Genomic DNA, 21,300 nt, shown 5'->3' on the forward strand with positions numbered 1-21,300 from the left:
TTGGATGGCTGGATGATTAATAGAATCTGGGTGTCATTGTTGAGGATGTGGGGAGTCTTCAAAAAATAGAATTAGTGTAATTGAGTAGTTGGTGCAGACTTGATGGGCCCAAAGGCTGGTGTCCATGCTATATGACTTGTATTTAAGAACAGCAAATAATTTTTTTTTTGTGTTGTGTCAGTCTTGCAAAAATGTGAGAGCATGTATTGTTTGATGCTTGGGTACTTTATCTGGTGAAGGACATGCTTAAATAAAAATGGTTACTCTTCCTGCATCACCCTACTGACCATACTCCTACATCATGTCATAGCGTAGCACTGGTTTTGAGTGTAAAGTTGGATGTTGCTGCATAATCCAAAAGGTTTTGGCCAAAATGATGACAGATGTGGATTGGGAAATTGTCAGACTTCATTAAGCAACCTTCATATGGTGCATAAGAAATCTGAGGATGATTTATTTCTTGTCTGAGCTCTTGAAATTCTTATTGAGATGAAGGGATGGTATATATTAAGTATTCTGAATGTTAGTCAAATAAGTATCCCAGGTCTGAGAAGAGTAGTCAGTGAAAATGGAAGTACTTAGTTCAGTGAATCTCCTTGTATGACAAATCTGAGATTGGGGGTAGGTGGTGTATGGTGGGAGAGAGAATATCACTTTGGAAAAAAAATCCAAAGTAAAAAAAATCTTGTCCATTTGGACTTTTTTGCCTGCTTTCCTGTCAATAAGGTCATGCTGATCTTTTAGCTGAGAGCCACTTTAACATTAAGTTCCTTGATTCCTTTTGTACCCAAAGATCTGTTGATTAAATAAGGAGACTTATTGTTAAACCTCCTGATTTAGAATATTTTATTGTTATCGTACATACTTTTTATTAGGGATGAACAAGGATTTTTTAAAATAAGAGGCTGATATCAGAATCATCCAGTCGCCACAGTTTGGTGGTGGTAAGGGAAGACATGACATCAGAATAAAGTTTGCTAACAGCTTATAAAGCATGACACATTTCCAGGGACCCTGCTGGTTAGAACATAGAAATCTACAGCACATTACAGGCCCTTTGGACCACAATGTTGTGCCGACCATGTAACCTACTCGAGAAACTGCCTAGAATTTCCCTACAGCATAACCTTGTATTTTTCTAAGCATCATGTACCTATCTTAAAAGACTAGTGTCACTGGCAGTGCATTCCACACACCCACCACTCTCTGTGTGAAAAACTTAGCTGGGACATCTCCCCTGTGCCTACTTCCAAGCACTTTAAAATTATACCCCCTCATGTTAGCTGTTTTAGCCCTGGGGAAAAAGCTTCTGGCTATCAACATGATCAATGCCTCTCATCATCTTGTACACCTCTGTCAGGTCACCTCCCATCCTCTGTCGCTCCGTGGAGAAAAGGCCAAGTTCACTCAACCTATTCTCATAAGGCACGCTCTCCAATCCAAGCAACATCCTTGTAAATCTCCTCTGCACTCTCTCTATAGTATCCACATCCTTCCTGTAATGAGGTGACCAGACCTTAATACGGTGCTCCAAGTGGGGTCTAACTAAGGTATTGTATAGCTGTAACATTACCTCATGACTCTTGAACTCAAACCCATGGTTAATGAAGACCAAAACACCATACACCTTCTTAACAACATTGTCAACCTGCGCAGCAGCTTTGAGTGTCCAGTGGACATGAACTCCAAGATCTCTCAGATCCTCCAAACTGTTTATATCCTGTTTTCAAATTTGACCCACCAAAATGAACCACTTAACACTTACCTGGGTTGAACTCCATTTGCCACTTCTCAGTCCAGTTCTGCATCCTATCGATGTTACACTGTAACCTCTGACAATTCTCCAGATTATCCACAGCACCCCCAACTTTTGTGGCATCAGCAAACTTACTACCGACCCTTCTACTTCCTCATATAGGTCATTTATAAAAATCACAAAGTGGAGGTGGCCCAGAACAGATCCCTGCGGAACATCGACCTCCGTGCAGAATACGAACCATCCACAACTACCCTTTGCCTTCTGTGGGCAAGCCAATTCTTGATCCACAAAGCAATGTCTCCTTAGATCCCATGCTTCCTTACATCCTGAATGAGCTTTGCATGGGGAACTTTATCAATTGCCTTACTGAAATTCATATATTCTACATCCACTGCTCTACCTTCATCAATATGTTTTATTACAACGTCAAAGAACTCAATCAGGCTTGTAAGACAAACCTGCCCTTGACAAAGTCATGCTGACTATCCATAATCAGATTTTGTGTCTCCAAATGATCATAATTCCTGCCTCTCAGGATCTTCTCCAACAACTTTCCTACTACTGAAGTAAGACTCTCTGGTCTATAATTTCCTGGGTTATCTCTCCTCCCTTTCTTGAACAAGGGAACAACGTCTGCAACCCTCCAATCCACTAGTATTTCCATCCCTATTGATGATGCAAAGAACATCACTAGAGACTCAGCAATATCTTCCCTCGCTTCCCACAGTAGCCTGCGGTATATCTTGTAAGGGCCTGGCAACTTATCTAACTTAATGCTTTTCAAAAGCTCCGGCACATCATCTTTCTTAATGTCTATATGCTCAAGCATTTCAGTCCATTGTAAGTCATCCCCACAATTGCCAAGGTCCTTTTCCCTGGTTAATACTGAAGCAAAGTATTCATTAACTACCTCTGATACCTCCTCGAACTCCATGGACACGTTTCCACTACTGCACCTGATTGGTCCTATTCTCACATGGCTTATCCTCTTGCTCTTCATATACTTGTAGAATACTTTGGAGGTTTTTCTTAATCCTGCTCACCAAGGCCTCATGCCCCCTTTTAGCTCTCCGGATTTCTTTCCTGAGCTCCTTCCTGGCACCCTTGTAATTTTCTAGAGTTCTAACAGTACCTAGTTTTTTGAACCTTTCATAAGATTTCCTTCTTAACTAGATTTTCTACATCCTTTGTATACCATGGTTCTTTTGTCCTAACATCATTGCCTCAATGGAACACACTTATGCAGAATGCCATGCAAATATTCCCTGAACCCTTGCCACATTCCTGTGGTGCATTTACCTGAGAACATGTTTCTAATTTAAGCTCCCAGGTTTCTGCCTGATAGCATCATATTTCCTCCTACCCCAATTAAATGTTTTCCTAAATTGTCTGCTCCTATCTCTCTCCAGTGCTATGGTAAGAGGAGATAGAATTGTGATCACTACCTCCAAAATGCTCTCCCACCAAGAGATCTGACACCTGACCAGGCTCGTTTCCCAATTCCAGATCAAATATAGCTTTTCCTCTAGTTGGCTTAGCTACATATTGCATCAGGAAACCTTCCTGAACACACCTAACAAACTCCACCCCATCCAAACCCCTTTCTCTAAGGAGATGCCAGTCAATACTAGGAAAGTTAAAATCAGCCATCACAACAACCCTATTATTATTATTGCACCATTCCAGAATCTGCTTCCCGATTTGCTCCTTAACGTCTCTGTTACTGTTGGGGGGGGGGGGGGTGGGGATCTATAAAAAGAACACCCAGTAGGATTATTGCCCCCTTCCTGTTTCTGACTTCCACCCACATCCACTCAGTAGATAATCCCTCCATGACTTCCTCCTTTTCTGCAGCCATAATACTATCCCTGATTAGCAATGCCACGTCCTACCTCTTTTGCCTCCCTCCCTGTTTGAAACATCTAAAGTCCAGCTCACTCAGGAGCCATTCCTGCCCTTGAGACATCCAAGTTTCTGTAATGGCAACAACATCATAGTTCCACATCTTGATTCACGATCTAAGTTCATCTGCCTTCTTTATGATACTCCTTGCATTAAAATAGACACATCTCAAACCATCTGGCTGAGTGCATCTTTTATCTATCATCTGTCTTTCCTTCCTCTCAAACTCCCTACAAGCTGTCTCTGCTTGTGTGCCAACTGCAAAAACTGAGAATTGTAGAAACAATTGAGTTAATTTAAGGAAACAGGGTTGAAGAAATTTCATGTGCACCAAAGAAGATATTACTCTGATACAGATACATTGGAGACTTGGTTGAGAGAGACACAAGGTTGCCTATTTAATGCTCCAGAGTTTCCAAAGATAGAGGGGGAAGGAGTTGCACTACTAATCAGACAATATCACAGCTATACACAGAGGGGACATAATAGAGGGTTTATCCATTGATTCTATATGGGTAGAACTCAAAATTTAAAATGAGGTGCTATCACTCTGGGATTATCCTACAGACCTTCCCATTAGCTTTCGGGCATTGAGAAACAGGTGTACAGATTTGAGAAAGGTGCAAAAATAATAAAGTTGTCATGGGGGTGATTTAAACTTCCTTAATATAGACTGAGACCTCTGCACAGGAAGTGAAGATGGAATAAAGTGTTTTTGATGCAACCAGGAGTGTTTCTTAAAATGGGATGTGTGCAGTCTATCTGGAAGAGGGACCTCATACTAAAAAATGAGCCAGCCAGATGACTGACGGTTTAGTGGGGGAGCATTTGGGAAATGGTGATCACAATTCCTTGAGTTTTAAGATATCTATGAATAAGGATAAGAATGAACCTCTTGCAAAAGTATAACGTTGGGGGAGGACAAATCACAATAGTATTGAGCAAAACCTAGGGAGAGATGATTGGCAAACCTATATCTGATGTATGGAGGTTGTTTAAAGATGATCCGTACAGAGTACAGGACAGGTACAGTACTATGCAAAAGTCTTTGAGAGCAGGGTGGAAGTTAGAGGCAAAGTTAATGAAATTGATGAGCTCAGCATGGTTGGATGAAGCAGCATCAATACAGCTGTCATTGTAGCACAGAAAGAATTGGAGAGCATTATCAGGGAAATGCAGAAAGAGTTGGCTTTAATTAGATTAATTAGTTTGCTGCAATATTCTGGCCCAAAGGGAATGTTCTTATGTTGTAATGTTCTGTGTTCTACTGATGATATTTTGCGAAAAGTCTTGCTAGAAAAAATGGACAATTTCACAGTGCCCCCAGATATTTGATGTACAACTGAATAGGCATCTATAATTTGGTTTTTAATTAGGCAGTGTAACTCCCCATGAAGATTTGTTGTATTACATTTTTACTCTCAAAGTCTTTGTCATGGGATGGCTGTTTGAATTGATATCCACTGTGTTAAATGTTAATAAACTATAATATGTCAAAATTAAGTAGTAACACCATAGTACAAATCAGAAGTTCAAATGAAGATTTGCTTCTGAAGCAGATTTATTTACTTTGGGATTAGGCAATGCTCCATTAATTAGGTTATATAATTTAACATGCTTTCTGTCAAGTTTTTAGTTTTGAAAATAATTGCTTTTGTAATTTTGGGGAAATTTTTATGTAACAAACTAATCTGCAGGTTATATTTGAAAGCATTTTAAATGCTTCTGTCTTTTTCATAGCTTCAAACAGAACTTGAAATAAACAGAATACTTATAGGATCCTCTTCTGCAAAAGAGAAAACAAAAGTGAAGAGAAGAAAAGGCATTGTGAAGGTGTGATTATATGACAGTTAATAACTGGTTAATTAGTTCATGATTTACAAGTCATTCACAAAGATTTTTTTGTAATGCGCTGTGCTGTATTTGGGTGTTTGCATATATTGATTTTTTTCCCCCCTCTCCATATTATAGATTTTAATTATAATTGGACTTGTTACTAACTGTGCTCTAAGATTTGATTTCCAAAAGGCTGCATGTAATTCATCAAGGTGCAAGTGACTTGTCAAGAGATTAGTTGGTACCACAAAATGCTACATAAGAATCACCTGTAAGATGTCCTGTAACCAATAATTTACCTGTGCCCTTGGAATTTAATAAGGAATCTATTATTTTGCAGAATGAGATGAAAAAGGAAAACTCTCAGTCACCTCGTCTTTGGCCAGGACAAGTAGAATTTCCATTTGTTGCTGGCACAGTAAGTTTAATGAGCAAGTTCCTGCGTCTGCATTTTTTACATTGGAGATAGCCATATGCATTGGTCTCTTCTTAAATACTTGCCAACCAACCATCTCCTTTCATCCATTGTGTCAGATGGACTTCAGCTTCCAATTAATAGAACAAATAGTGATGTGATTTTGCATCTGTTATCATAAATTTTAAAGATGCATCTCTCTAAAAGGAGGAGGATAAGATTTTTTAACTTGCCTGTTTTACAGCATTTGGCAGTATGTAGTGAGACTGCATCTTGGAGTGGATACTCAGTGATGCAGAAAATCAAAGCTATGTTACTTCAGTAGAATTCTGCTTTACTACTATGTTAATAGAATGCTGTATTTTACCTCAGTATCATGAGTTGTATTTGGGGAGGGAAGCTTGCTGTCCTTGCCTAACCTGATTTTCTTTTTATTTTGAACTTTGAACTAAATTCATAGAAACTCAGTTTGATTCTTAAATGCCCACTGAGGTGAGAGTGTCTATCTTTTTGAGGGCTGTATTTGAGCAAATATGATACCAAAGAGTTGTTCTAACTTGAAATCATTGGGAATTGATAGAAATTTCTTATTTGACAGGGGTTATTACCTGCAAACTGATGTATCTGTTATTGGATGCTAATCATCCTTGCTCCATGACAGGAATTTTACAACCACTGCCTAAAGGCTGATTTATACTTGTGCATTGCATCGACGCCGTGGGTAACGCATACCCTATGCCTTAGGGTGACGTGCACCTCTCCAGAAAGGTTACTCGTGTCGCGGCAACACAGACCGCAACAACTGTGATTGGTCCGCTTGGTGGCATCGCATTTCCTCCTACGCATTTCCGGTTGCTTCTTCTCCGCCATGTCTGTAGGCTGTGCGTACACTGATGCAAAATAGATTAACCAAATTATCAAATCTACCTGTCAACATGTGAAAATGTTTGAAATGCATTTCCTCGTCCATGTCTCTCACAAAGAAACTCAACGGAGTGACATAGAAACCCCACCGCCAACTAGCGTTTTGGCGCACACCAACGCATGCTCGCTATGGCGTAGAGCGACGCAGAAGTGAAAAATCAGGGTTACGGCATTGGCTGCGGTGTAGCCCGTATGCACAAGTATAAATCAGTCTTAACTCTATTTGCATTAGCTGCAGGGCATAAATTGGGAGTGGGTTGAATGTTCTTCACCTACCTAGTTACACATCAACAACAGGCAAGGAGCTTGATATCTTACAAAACAAAGCAGCGCATTTATTCAGCACCTTCAGTGCAGTAGTGTAGCAGTTAGAGTGTCGGAGTTCAGAGTTCAATTCTGACATCAGCTGTAAGGAGTCTGCTCGTCCTCCCTGTGAAATGTGGGGTTTACGCAAGGTCCTCTGGTTCCCTCCCACAGTCCAAAGACATACCAGTTAGCAGGTTAATTGGTCATTGTAAATTGTCCTGTGATTAGGTTAGGGTTAAATTGAGGGCTGCTGGGTGGTGCGGATCGAAGGGCTGGAAAGGCCCATTCTGTGCAATATCTTTAACTAAATAAATAAAATTTACAACCCCTTGGATTCAGTGCTTCTGCCACTGACAAAATAGTCTTCCATCAGAATCATTCAAATATGCATTGTAGCTTCTTCACAACAACTCTGCTCATCTGTTAAGGATATGAGCAATACAGATTTACGGTGACACAACTCATGTACCATCTTGATAAAAAAAATATATTACCTATTCCTCTTTGGGTCAAAACCATGGCAAACTACTTAATAGTATTATACAGTGCCTGAAGTTTTCATTGAATCACAGTGGATTTAATTTGGCTTTTTTGACTCTGATTGACAGAAAAGGACTCTTTTGTGTCAAAGTGAAAACAGATCTCTATAAAGCGATCTAAATTAATTACAAATATAAAATACAAAATAATTGATTGCATAAGTATTCAGTCCCACCCCCTTCAATATGACACACCAAATCATCACTGGTGCGGCCAATTGGTTTTAAAGTCCCATCATTAGTTAGATGGAGATCACCTGTGTGCAGTCGAGGTGTTTCAGTTGATTGTAGTAAAAATACACCTGTGTCTGGAAGGTCCAACTGCTGGTGAGTCAGTATCCTGGCAAAAACTACGCCATGAAGACAGAAGAACACTCCAGACAACTCCACAAAAAGGTTATTGAAAAACACAAGTTAGGAGATGGATACAAGAATATTTCCAAGTCACTGAATATCCCTTGGAGTACTGTGAAGTCGATCATCAAGAAATGGAATGAATGTGGCACAGCTGTAAATCTGCCGAGAGAAGGCCGTCCTCAATACCTGGTGATCATGCAAGAGGGGGACTAGTGATGGAGGCCACCAAGAGACCTGTGACAACTCTGGAGGAGTTACAAGCTTCAGTGGCTGAGATGGAGAGTGTTTTATATTTGTAATTAATTTAGATCTCTTTGTAGAGATGTTTTCTATTTGACACAAAAGGGTCTTTTCCTCTGGATCGGTGTCAAAAAAGCCAAATTAAATCCACTGGTTCAATGCTGTAAAACAATAAAACATGAAAATTTCCAAGGGGAATGAATTTTTTTTTTTATAGGCACTGTAGGAGTCCCTTCAGGTATGGCAACTGCATAGCTACCTTAGATATTGTTAAGGTTGGGTAATAAGTGCAAGTTTTGCCTGTGCAGTCATAATAAATAAATAAGTAAATGTATTTTTTCAAACTATAACATTGTAGAAATTAAACCACAGTAATCATCCTATCTGGGAGCATCACATCTTGGAGATAGTTGTGGACACAGCTCTGTCCATCACAAAATTTATCATCCCTCCCCTTTCCTGGACTCTGACTATACTTCTTGCTGTCTTAGAAAAGCATCTAACATAATCAAAGATCCCTCTCTCTCCTTAACAATCTCTCTTCTGCTTCCCACCCTGCACCTTCAGTGGGCAGAAGATAAGAAAGTTTGAAAACGTAGTACTAATGTCAATGACAGCTTTTATAAGACTCTTGAACAGATCTCTTTAAAGATGAACTTTTGTCCTTGTAATCTACCTTACCATGGCCCTTGCACCTTTATTGTCTACTTACACTGCCCTCTGTCAGTAACTGTAACACTATTCTGCAATCTGTTACTGATTTTTCCCTTGTACTACCCCCAACATACTTCTGGTTTATAGATGGTTCATAGAACTAAATTTTTCACTGCATCTCAGTGCATGTGCCAATGATACTCCAATTCCAATTAGTGGTTGGTATTGTCTCAGCCAAGACTAAAATGGGCATTGGGGTGTTGCAATGTGTCATATGTTTGCTGATACGCACTCAGAGCCACATGTCGCCCTTAAAGTTTATGTTTTCTGATGTTGACCTGCTCAAAATCTAATCCAGTCTAAAGAAACTATTTCTTTATTAAGAAAATTCAACAGTTTCTTTTATAACTTGTTCTTTTCCTGTTTATGTGTTCAAGTCCATTAGTTCCAGCCACTCAGTTGCAGCAAATGTACAGAATGTCCTCCATCTGATGAAGCATTATAACAAGATGACTTCTGATGGAAGACCAAAGTATCCTGATCAAAGAACATTTCAGAAGACAAGAGAAGTGATTTATGACAAAGGCAGGGTGAAGAATGAGGATTTGAAGTTTGTATCATCCTCATCATTGACTGAGGGGCTCTCTGAAATCCTTGTGGCATTGCAGGATGAGCTGGGTCAAATGAGCTTGTAAGTATCAAATTTTCTGCCTACTGATTGCACTGGGAGAGGGAAAAATATCCAATTTTGCCGATTATTTTTTACACCACTTACCTATTGACTCGCTGCACAATGTAATCTCTTGTCACTCCATTTGTCTATTCCATTTAAAGTGTCTAATGCTGAGTTTACATCCCCTTATTTTAAAATCGACATTGATCATAGAGTCATACAGCACAGAACCGTTTCCTTTTGACACCCAAGTCCATGCCGTCCATTGGGTTTCCATCTGTGTTAATCCTGTTTACCAGCACTTGTTGGTAGTCTTTACACATTAGGCATTTCAAGATGAGATTCTCTGCTTCTACTTCCCTCTCAGGCAATGTATTTCCAACTCCAGCCATATTCTTGCTGCTTACCCTGTAACTCTCAGGTTACAGATACCTTTTGTAATAGGGCGAGTTTTCCCACATAATTTTGTTTAACTCAATTTGGTCTGCCTCCTACCACAACCTCTCTCCAAACAATCAACTTTCTCCACTCCAGCAGAAGCATCCTATCTAGTCTACTCTTCTATAGGGAGACACTCCATTCCAGTTAACATCCTGGTAAATCTCTGCATCCTCTCCAGAGCGATTATGCCCTAATCTTGTAAGGTATACATTAAATATACAAATTAATATTATGAAACAGACTTAAAATTAAAATGTGAGATTTCATGTTTAGGGAAAAAAGAAATGCTTTCTGATCCTACAATGAAGCATAGGCCAATAGTTTCTGAGGAATTCATTTGATCTAATTCTTTTAGTGGCCTTCCATCCATTGTCTGTACCATCACAGTTGCCTAACCATTGTAAAGTGTGCTTCAAACAATTCCTTAACAGCCAGAAGCAGAATTATCCTGGTAGCTCTATTTTAGTCTGCTCTTGTTCCAAAGATCTTGCCATTATTACTTTCTTTCCCCTCACTTTCTTCTATCTCTTCTCGCCTACATCAACAGTACCTCATCATGTATGCCCAATACCCCTGCATCTCCATGTCCCACCAAGGTGACCTATGGTGCTTCCTTTAAAAAGAGTCTCAGACAGTCCTTTCCACCAGAACCTACTGGATGAGTTTGATCTCAGACTAACAGCTGCTTCTTGTGCAATCACAAGAGCGGAATGCCCTTTAAAACTTGGAGCGGAATGCCCTTTAAAACTATGGAGATGCATATTGACTTCAGGTGAAATGTGTCGGCACTCCACCCACTCATCATCAACAATTATACAGTTAGCTCCATTTCAATTTTCAGGTTTCTAGGCATCGTTATTCCACAGGACTTCCCGTGGGAGGACTGTATCTCCTTCATGTACAAAAAGGCTCAGCAGAGGATGTACTACTTATGGCAGTTGGTAAAATTCTATCTTCCCCAGAACATACTGATGCAATTGTACACTGCCGTCATAGAGAGCATTTTCACATCAGCCATTTCTGTGCGTTTTTGTGCAGCATCGTTTCACAATATGCAAGAAGTACAGAGACCTGTCAGATCAGCAGAAAAAGTCATTGGCTGCAGTCACTACATCACTGCAGGACCTTTATCTGCCCAGGTCAAAGAAATGGGTAGGAAAATCATTGCGGACACTACCCACCCCACAAACAGCCTTTTATGGAAGCTCCCGTCTGCAAAGTGCTATTAGGGCAAGAAACAAAAACTATACACCAGCTTAAAAGTTTCTTCTCCCAGGCAGTCAATGTAATCAAACTTGTTCGTAAACCTCCTCCACTCCCCCCTATCTGTTACCTCGCCACTGCACTGTAAACACTTTAAACCACTTTTTATTTGTTACTTACATTGTAAATACTTGCTGGTATTTATGTACATACGCATATTTTTATTCCATATTTGTACTTCAACCTCTAGCTTTATTCTTTGTATAGTTGTTGTATGTTGCACCCTGACCACCACACCAAATTTCTAATGCATGTAAATATATGTGGCGAATAAAGCTGATCTTTAATCCTTTGAATCAACCTGCCTTTACTGTGACTAATAAAAAATGATATTGCTACCTGAACTCGTGGGATTCCAAGCTATGTTTATGTTTGTGGGGTCTGTAGAGAATGTAATATGTTTTGCTGCATGCATTTATTTCCCAGAACTATCAGCCTTATTCTAGGATGCATGCATACAGGGTAGGCTGGCAAAGCATGCTGAGGACTCAGTGGCAAATCAGCTGTAAGCAGAGCAAGTGGTAGGAGCTTTTTTGTCAAAGTTGATGAAGTTTTTTGTTCTTTTAATATAGATTATTAAATTTAAGAAAGTTTTTAAGATTGCATTATTTTATAAATTTCAGAGTAATATCCCTCATTACCTTCATCACTCTACAGCAGGGGTTCACAACTATTTTTATGCCATGGACCCCCCCCCAACATTAACCGTGGACTCCAGGTTGAGAATCCCTGTTTTACAGGCTACAACCTGCTGTACTAAGCTTGTGTGCCCTGTTTCCTTGATATATCAGTCAGATGGAGGCAGAGGCACTGAGGAAAAAATATACTAGTTAGTGTTTGAGTGTGATGGCAGAGTAAAAGTGAAAAAAATATGAACAATCCACCCTCATTAACATGAACGCAAGATGCAACAGAACTCCAATAATTGAGCATGCTTAGGACTTTGGTACTGGATTATCGGGTTTTGTTTGGTCTATTAATGCCACTCTTATTAATTATTTTGTATCATTTGTGTTTAACTTGTTATGCTGTGGAATTATGCCATGTTTTGCCACATTACTTATAAATCAATTATTTGCTTTGGTCATGAGAATGTGAATTTTAGAAGGTAATCATTAGCAAGGAATGTTAATAACTGAGAATTGTCAGGGGTGGGGATGCTTTTTTTCTGAGCTAAAAGGTCTATTTAATTCAATTGTAAAGGACACTAATTTAAAGGATATGGTAATTAGTTCTGGTACCCAAGAAATAATTTGCAACAATGTTAATTCGAAGAATTTTATTGCAATAGCCTGGAAAATATAACATATTGTGGTGGCTTCAGATATTATCCCTTTGATATTTTCCTTTGCTTCACTGCTGCAAACAGAACAATTACACAGTACCAAAACCTGTTCAAAGAGATGAATTGATCTATTTCCAGTTCGGCAATATTGTTGCCTCTGTCTAAGGTTTGGTTCATCTGCTGAAAACCTCATTGTTTGATTACTCCAAGGCTATCCAAAGTTTTGTCTGTCTGTAATTTGTACCACCACCTTTGCTGTATGCCCAACCTTATCACCTGACCCAGCACTGTCCTTTAAATATCTATCCATGCTTGTTTTCAGGTTTCTCCATGTCCTTGCTAATACCTTCTGTATTTTTGTGTTCTCAGCACTCCTCTAATTCTGCCTGTTATACATTGCTGCATTTTATCACACTGTTTGTTGGCAAATGCAGTGGCATGCAAAAGTTTGGGCACTCCTGGTCAAAATTTCTGTTACTGTGAATAGTTAAGTGAATAGAAGATGAACTGATTTCCAAAAGTCATAAAGTTAAAGATGAAACATTCTTTTCAACATTTTAAACAAGATTAGTGTACTATTTTTGTCTTGTACAATTTTAGAGTGGGGGAGAAAAAGGAAAGGAGCACCATGCAAAAGTTTGGGCACCGCAAGAGATTTGAGCTCTCAGATAACTTTTACCAAGATTATAAGAAGATTGCAAAGTGTTTTCAGGTAGCCGTTTCCTCAGTTCGTAATGTAATTAAGAAATGGCAGTTAACAGGAATGGTGGAGGTCAAGATAAGGTCTGGAAGACCAAGAAAACTTTCCGAGAGTACTGCTCGTAGGATTGCTAGAAAAGCAAATCAAAACCCCCATTTGACTGCAAAAGACCTTCAGGAAGATTTAGTAGACTCTGGAGTGGTGGTGCACTGTTCTACTGTGCAGCGACGCCTGCACAAATGTGACCTTCATGGAAGAGTCATCAGAAGAAAACCTGTCCTGCATCCTCACCACAAAATTCAGCATCAGAAGTTTGCAAATGAACATCTAAGTAAGCCTGATGCATTTTGGAAACAAGTCCTGTGGACTGATGGAGTTAAAATAGAACTTTTTGGCCGCAATGAGCAAAGGTATGTTTGTAGAAAAAAGGGTGCAGAATTTCATGAAAAGAACACCTCTCCAACTGTTAAGCACGGGGGTGGATCGATCATGCTTTGGGCTTGTGTTGCAGCCAGTGGCACGGGGAACATTTCACTGGTAGAGGGAAGAATGAATTCAATTAAATACCAGCAAATTCTGGAAGCAGACATCACACCATTTGTAAAAAAGCTGAAGACAAAAAGAGGGTGGCTTCTACAACAGGATAATGATTCTAAACACACCTCAAAATTCACAATGGACTACCTCAAGAGGTGCAAGCTGAAGGTTTTGCCATGGCCCTCACAGTCCTCCAACCTAAACATCATCAAAAATTTCAAAAGAGCAGTTCATGTAAGACAGCCCAAGAATCTCACAGATCTAGAAGCCTTTTGCAAGGAAGAATGGGTGAAAATTCCCCCAAACAAGAATTGAACGACTCTTAGCTGGCTACAGAAAGCGTTTACAAGCTATGTTACTTGCCAAAGGGGGTATTACTAAGTACTGACCATGCAGGGTGCCCAAACCTTTGCTTTGGGCCCTTTTCCTTTTTGGTTATTTTGAAACTGTAAAGGATGGAAATAAAAAAAGTAACCTTGCTTAAAATATTAAAGAAATGTCTCATCTTTAACTTTTTGCCTTTTGGAAATCAGGTAATTTTTTACTCGCTTAGCTATTCACAGTAACAGAAATTTTGACTAGGGGTGCCCAAATTTTTGGATGCCACTGTGTATCTTTTGCTGTCTGTACCCAGGGATCTGTAATTAACAGGATATAGAGCAGTACTGCATAGCACACTGTCTGTACAGACCATAATGCCAATTTAAACTAATCCATCTGCTGCCACATGGTCTGTATACCTCTGTTCCCTGCCTGAAGTTAGTCACTGAATATGCTGTTCATTTGTGTGTGTTCGAGAGAGGTATAGGGGATAATATGTGATGAGCCAAATGGCCTGATTCTGCTCCTATGTTTTACGGTGCTTTGCCCCATTCTTTGCTTAGCTCTTTCCTTTTGCACCTTTTCACTATATTACTCTCCTTTCACTGCTTCATTTCATACCACAACTTTTCATATGTAATACTTCTACAAAGCGCTTTGTGAGTTTCATCTTGTCATGGGTGCTGTATAATGCATAATGTTGTTGTTTATAAGAATAAGCAATAAAGAGAAAAGTCACTTCTGATGGCTTGGTAGAGGGGAGGAGTTTTGGTGATGGCTCCATGGCTGTGGACTCTGGTGTTTGGTCTTTGTTGTGTGGGGTTTTTAATGGGTTTTATTGCGTTTGTTTTGTGGTTACCTTCAAGAAGATGAATCTCAAGGTTGTATAAAATATACTGTACATACTTTGAACTTTTGAAATGGCTAATATTGAAGTGATTGGTGTGTGCAGAATCATTTTGCAACCAACGTGTATCTGTTGTTCAAATGCCTCCTAAATGTTCTATTCACAGCGAGCATCAGGACTTGTTGAAGCAAATACAAGATACCAAGAATATAAATGTCCGTGAAGATCTGGAACGTGAACTGGACTGTCTAGTGAAACAGATGGAGAAGAAAGGGGAACAGATTTCTAAACTCAGAAAACACCAGGATCATGTGAGTGCCAAATTTTATATTTTTCCCCCTGCTTTTCCCCATACCCACTTCAAAAATATCAGCATTTTTGCTCACAAATCAGAGGTTTCTGACATTCCCTCCATTTGAATACATGTCTGTCTCAGCCAATATGTTAATGAAAATGCGAATAATATTTCTAATTGTGGAATTTTTGCAAATATAACTTTTCTTTACATAAGCAAAAGTGCTTTGAAGATTTTGGTATATCACTATGTGACATGGTGATATACCAAAATCTTCAAAGCACTTTTGCTTACTAGACAAATCCACTTTATTAGAAATATTATATTATTAAAATAATAGTGTAATACCTAGAAGACAAATGAACAACAAAAAGTTACTTAAAACTTGGGGAAAAAATAAAGTGTCACTATGAAATTCTGACTGTTTATACTTCTCCAAAAAGGAGGCCAGTGTTTTTTTTTGGCCTGGGAGCCAGCAAAGATAGCTCATCCCAAATTTCCCTAAAAAGGTTAAAAAGATAGTGAGCCATTGCCTTGAACTTTTGCGGTCCCTCTGAAGGTATTCCCACTATTTTTTTTTTTTGAGTGGGGAGTTCCAGTGTTGAATCAATGATAACGAAGGAAAAGTGATTTTTAAATTTTCCGCCCAACACGGTGGTATAGGTTGAATACCCCTTATCCGAAATGCTTGGGGCCAGAAGTCTTCAGGATTTTGGATTTTTTTCAGATTTTGGAATATATAATGAGATAGCTTAGGATCACCATCATTTCAGGCTCTGAATTTATGTGCTACTGGTAAGCAGAAACACAGAAAACCTACTGCACAATACAGGCCCTTTGGCCCGCAAAGCTGTGCCAAACATGTCCTCGCCTAAGAAATTACCTAGGATTACCCATAGCCCTCTATTTTTCTGAGCTCCATATATCTATCCAAGAGTCTCTTAAAAGACCCTATCGTATCCGCCTCCACCATCATCGCCGGCAGCCCATTCCACACACTCACAACTCTGTGTTTTTAAAAGAAAAACACTTACCCTTGACATCTCCTCTGTACGTACTTCTAAGCATCTTAAAACTGTGCCCTCTTGTGCTAGCCATTTCAGCCCTGGGAAAAAGCTTCTGACTATCCACACAATCAATGCCTCTCATCATCTTATACACCCCTATCAGGTCACCTCTCATCCTCTGTCACTCCAAGGAAAAAAGGCCGAGTTCACTCAACCTATTCTCATAAGGCATGCTCCCCAATCCAGGCAACATCCTTGTAAATCTCCTCTGCACCCTTTCTATAGTTTCCACATCCTTCCTGTAGTGAGGTGACCAGAACTGAGCACAGTACTCCAAGTGGGGTCTGACCAGGGTCCTATATAACTGCAACATTACCTCTCTGCTCCTAAACTCAATCCTTTGTCTTCATCACACATAAGTAATTAACAGTACAAATTATTACATACTATTAATATAATGTATGCAGGGTAACAAAAGCAGCACAACAGCATCGGGAGAATATCTGAATCAGCTGTGAAAACAACAAACAATGGCAGGCTTTCAGTCTCCATCTACGATGCCGAGTTTTGATTAAAAGATTACAGTATACTATATTTGTATTTTACTTTTTTCTTAGGTTTTATGTAAGGTATAAAAACAATCAGTATTGTAGACTTGTTCTGGTGTTAGATTTTAAAATGCAATGCTGTAATGTAAGATATAAAAACAATGTAGTCCTGTTCTGGTGCCAGATTTTCATGATCAGCAAACAACTGTATCACCATAAATCTTCAAAAATTTAATGCCGAGCGTTTTCTTAAACTTCTGCCACCAGTCTGCTGAATATTCACAATTACCTCAAATTTTCAGTTCATTATCATAGACCTTTGCATACAATTACTTGGCGTATGTTCACTCCGCTAATGATTGAAATCTTCATTTTTGGCTTTATTCAGTGTTTTTCTATTTTTCATTAACCTCTATGGGGTTACTTCTCAGAACTGTCTGTCATGCGCTGAGACCTGTGCATCGCCTGGGAGCGTTCCCAGACTCCTGTGGAGTTTTCCATTTGTGATGTCATGTCAGCACTAAACAAAAATTGGATTTCAGAGGTTTTCGGATTTTGAAATTTCGGATAAGGAGTACTCAGTCTGTATTTCTGTGTGCTCGAAGTGTTGGTGTTCCTTTATGATAAGTACTGCAGGTTGTAGAGGCGCTTTCGAGATGGTCTAAGAAAAAAAATTGCAAATCTTTGTATAGGTGATGCATGGTACAGCCACTGGGTGGTACTGGTGGAAGGAATAAATGTTGTGTATGACCAGTTTAAGCATACCCAGCAAAACAGAACCTAAAATAACCTCTGTTGTATTGTACATTCTTGTCATTACAAAGCCATAACTAAGTGCAACAATATGAAATTTGCATTCAAACTACTTGAGTATTCTTTCCTCTGTTCCAAAGTTTAAAATTAATCTCAAATGTTGCAAGCCCTATATTATATTTTTTAACTTTTTATCGCAATCATGTAATTTTTTTACACTTTGTTTTAATTGTCTTTGAATCAAATGTCAGAAATGTAACTTTTTGACAATTGTCTTTCTTAAAAGGTTGAAAAACTGAATCTGAAAGTGAAAAAGATGAGGAAGCAGTTGGCTGAAACAAAGAAAGGATCAAAACCTTTAAATGAAATAAAAGAAGTTGCCCCTAAAGCAACAGAAGATTTAGCTAAGCAAACTACTGCTCTGGGGAAGAAAGGACAAGAAAGCCTTCAGTTGCTTAAAAATGCACAAAGGCTGCAGATGACCCTAAGGAAAAATGACATTGTATGGGACCAGTGATTACATGAACTTGGAAGGCAATGTCTGTAGATTGTTGTGGAGTAGGTCTGTGATTTGATTTTTTTAAATATATATATATATATATATATATATATATATATATAAGACTTGAAATATTTCAGACACTGGCATATGGTACGGATTTATTTGATGTTTTGTGTTGCTTTTTTCATTGTAATCTACAATCAAAAAGACTTACTCTGAGCAGTTGCTGATGCTAGATTGCTGAATGTTTTGTATACGTGTTACTTGTTCATCCATACTAATAAAAGCTCTTAAGAGTCGACTATGTATATTTTTCTTTTGTTTGCTCATATACAGGTGTCCCCCGTTTTTCGAACGTTCGCTTTACAACACCTCGCTGTTACGAAAGACCTACATTAGTTACCTGTTTTCTCTAACAGAAGGTGTTTTCACTGTTGTGAAAAAAGGCAGCGCGCGCCGAGCAGCCAAGCTCCTCCCCCGGAACTGCATTCTAGCCGCCATTGCTTAAACACGTGTCTCTGAGCATCTGTGCTTTATGTCGATTTATTTTGTGCATCCATTAGCAAGATAAGTTCTAAGGTATCTGAAAGGTCTAAAAGAGCTTGTAAGGGTATTACATTTAGCATAAAGCTAGACATAATTAAGTGTTTTGATCGTGGTGAACGAAGTAAGGCCAAAGTGAGTTTGGCTTGTGGAAGTTGATGAAGGTGATGTTGAAGAGGTTTTGGCATCCCATGACCAAGAACTGATAGATGAAGAGCTGATGCAATTGCAAGAGGAAAGGATAACAGTCGAAACTGAACGCAGTAGTGAACGGCCCAAAAATGAAGTCGTCCAGGAACTGAACATGAAGCAACTGTGTGAGATTTTCACTGCGATTGACAATGCTGCAATGCAGAGATCGTAAAGAGCACCAAATTTCTTTGTGTTCACCTGGCAGAGAATCTCACCTGGTCCCTCAACACCAGCTCCATAGCTAGGAACGCCCAGCAGCGTCTCTACTTTCTGCGAAGGCTGAGGAAAGTCCATCTCCCACCCCCCCATCCTCATCGTGTTCTACAGGGGTTGTATTGAGAGCATCCTGAGCAGCTGCATCACTGCCTGGTTCGGAAATTGCACCATCTCGGATCGCAAGACCCTGCAGCGGATAGTGAGGTCAGCTGAGAAGATCATCGGGGTCTCTGTTCCCGCCATCACGGACATTTACACTACACGCTGCATCTGCAAAGGAAACAGTATTGTGAAGGACCCCATGCACCCCTCATACAATCTCTTCTCCCTCCTGCCGTCTGTGAAAAGGCTCTGAAGCATTCGAGCTCTCACGACCAGACTATGTAACAGTTTCTTCCCCCAAGCTATCAGACTCCTCAATACCCAGAGCCTGGACTGACACCTTGCCCTATTGTCCTGTTTATTATTTATTGTAATACCCGCACTGTTTTTGTGCACTTTACACAGTCCTGTGTAGGTCTGTAGTATAGTGTAGCTTTTTCTGTGTTGTTTTTTTACGTAGTTCAGTCTAGTTTTTGTACTGTGTCATGTAACACCATGGTCCTGAAAAACGTTCTCATTTTTACTATGTACTGTACCAGCAGTTATGGTCAAAATGACAATTAAAGTGACTTGTCTTGATTGCAGAAAAGTATGACTTTAATTTTGAAAGTAGGTTTAGGGCATATTTGCAGGATGGTTTGAGTGCTTACAAAGAACCGTATGATAGAAAAATGCGTGAGCCTAAGCAGTCAAGCATACTCTCGTTTTTCAAACCTTCCACATCAGCCACAGCAGATGACGAACCTCGACTTTCGATATCGAGGCAGCCAGACATAGAAGAAAATGACCTGCCTGCCCTGATGGAAACAGACGACGATGAGATGACACCCCAGTGTCCCACCACCCCAACCTCCAACGACTCAGCCTAACACACCATCATCAGTGTGCTCGCTGTCTTCCCGATTCCAGTAAGTGGAACTACACTGTAAGTACATTATTTCTACTTTATATAGGCTCTGTATTTTTATGTGTTATTTGGTATGATTTGGTAGCTCCATAGCTTAAAGGTTACTGGAGAGAGTGTTCCTGCCGAGAGCACTTGTGTGAGATTTTTGCTACAGTGGGCAGGGCTGCAATGATTGTAGGAAAGTATTTCTACTTTATATAGGCTATGTACTTATCATATAATTCCTGCTTTTACTATATGTTACTGTTATTTTAGGTTTTGTGTGTTATTTGGCATGATTTGGTAGGTTTTTTTTTGGGTCTGCGAACACTCACAAATTTTTCCCATATAAATAAACGGTAATTGCTTCTTCACTTTACGACATTCCGGCTTACAAACCGTTTCATAGGAACGCTCTACCTTCAGATGGCAGGGGCAACCTGTACTTAATTTTCCCTTTTCCTTTTTATTTTAAACTGCTCCAATGCAATCTAGGTGACATTCACTTCTTCTAAATTTGCTATGAATACAAAGGACAGGGACTAGAAAGGACTCTTACCTAATTTAGATTCTTCACTTAAATTTGGGTGAAGTAAACTTGTCAGTTTAAATAGCCAGTAATAAATGTTAAGGGGGAAAGGAAGACGTAGTTAACATTTTCAAATGCTTTGGCAAATCTGGTGGACTACTTTAGCCCAGTTTTGCTTGGAGCCCGTACTGTTGCATCACAAAGTCCTCGGTTCAGTTCCTATTCTGCAGTTTGAGTGCGTAATCATGGGTGAACATTCAAAGCCTTGATAAATGCCATAGTTATAGTAGCTTGTTTCAGATGAAATGTGAATTCTATCTGCTTAGCTTTTGGACGTTATCTGAACTTAAGTTTGTATGTTCTCCTGTGTGTGGGGTTTTGCTCTCAGAGATCAAGTTGTAAACCTACAGGGAATGGAGAAGGAGAATGGAATTGACAGATTATTCTGCTGAGGACCGGAATGGACCTGATGTTCGATGGCCTCCTGTGGCATAATAACATTCAAAAAATCAACTGTGACATTTCTTAACCAACATCAAAACAAATTATCTTTTCACAGTATAACAGTTGATTTGCTGTGAAGTGTTTAGGCATGGCTACAAAACTTCACTATAATTTTGTAGTCTACTATTATTGGAATCATTATTTTCAACCTTCTCCCCACGCTTGCAACTGTATACTGTATGGGATGGCATGAGCTTTTCATGGGTCATTTAAACAAATCGAAT

At 39.4% G+C, this 21,300-nt stretch overlaps 1 protein-coding gene across 3 annotated transcripts in view; it reads left to right on the forward strand.

Moving 5' to 3' along the window:
- Positions 1-18,403, forward strand: part of cep57l1 (centrosomal protein 57, like 1) — a 64,396-nt gene extending 45,993 nt beyond the window's left edge. For all 3 annotated transcript variants that reach the window (XM_073055886.1, XM_073055887.1, XM_073055888.1), the window contains 5 exons: positions 5,402-5,494; positions 5,838-5,915; positions 9,361-9,623; positions 15,166-15,310; positions 17,889-18,403. In XM_073055886.1, the coding sequence (XP_072911987.1) occupies positions 5,402-5,494; positions 5,838-5,915; positions 9,361-9,623; positions 15,166-15,310; positions 17,889-18,119 (810 nt within the window). In that variant the 3' untranslated portion in view covers positions 18,120-18,403. The remainder of the gene's footprint in view (positions 1-5,401; positions 5,495-5,837; positions 5,916-9,360; positions 9,624-15,165; positions 15,311-17,888) is intronic.
- The last annotated feature ends 2,897 nt before the right edge of the window (positions 18,404-21,300 follow it).

The sequence above is a fragment of the Hemitrygon akajei genome, chromosome 9, assembly GCF_048418815.1.
Source record: "Hemitrygon akajei chromosome 9, sHemAka1.3, whole genome shotgun sequence".
NCBI lineage: Eukaryota > Metazoa > Chordata > Chondrichthyes > Myliobatiformes > Dasyatidae > Hemitrygon > Hemitrygon akajei.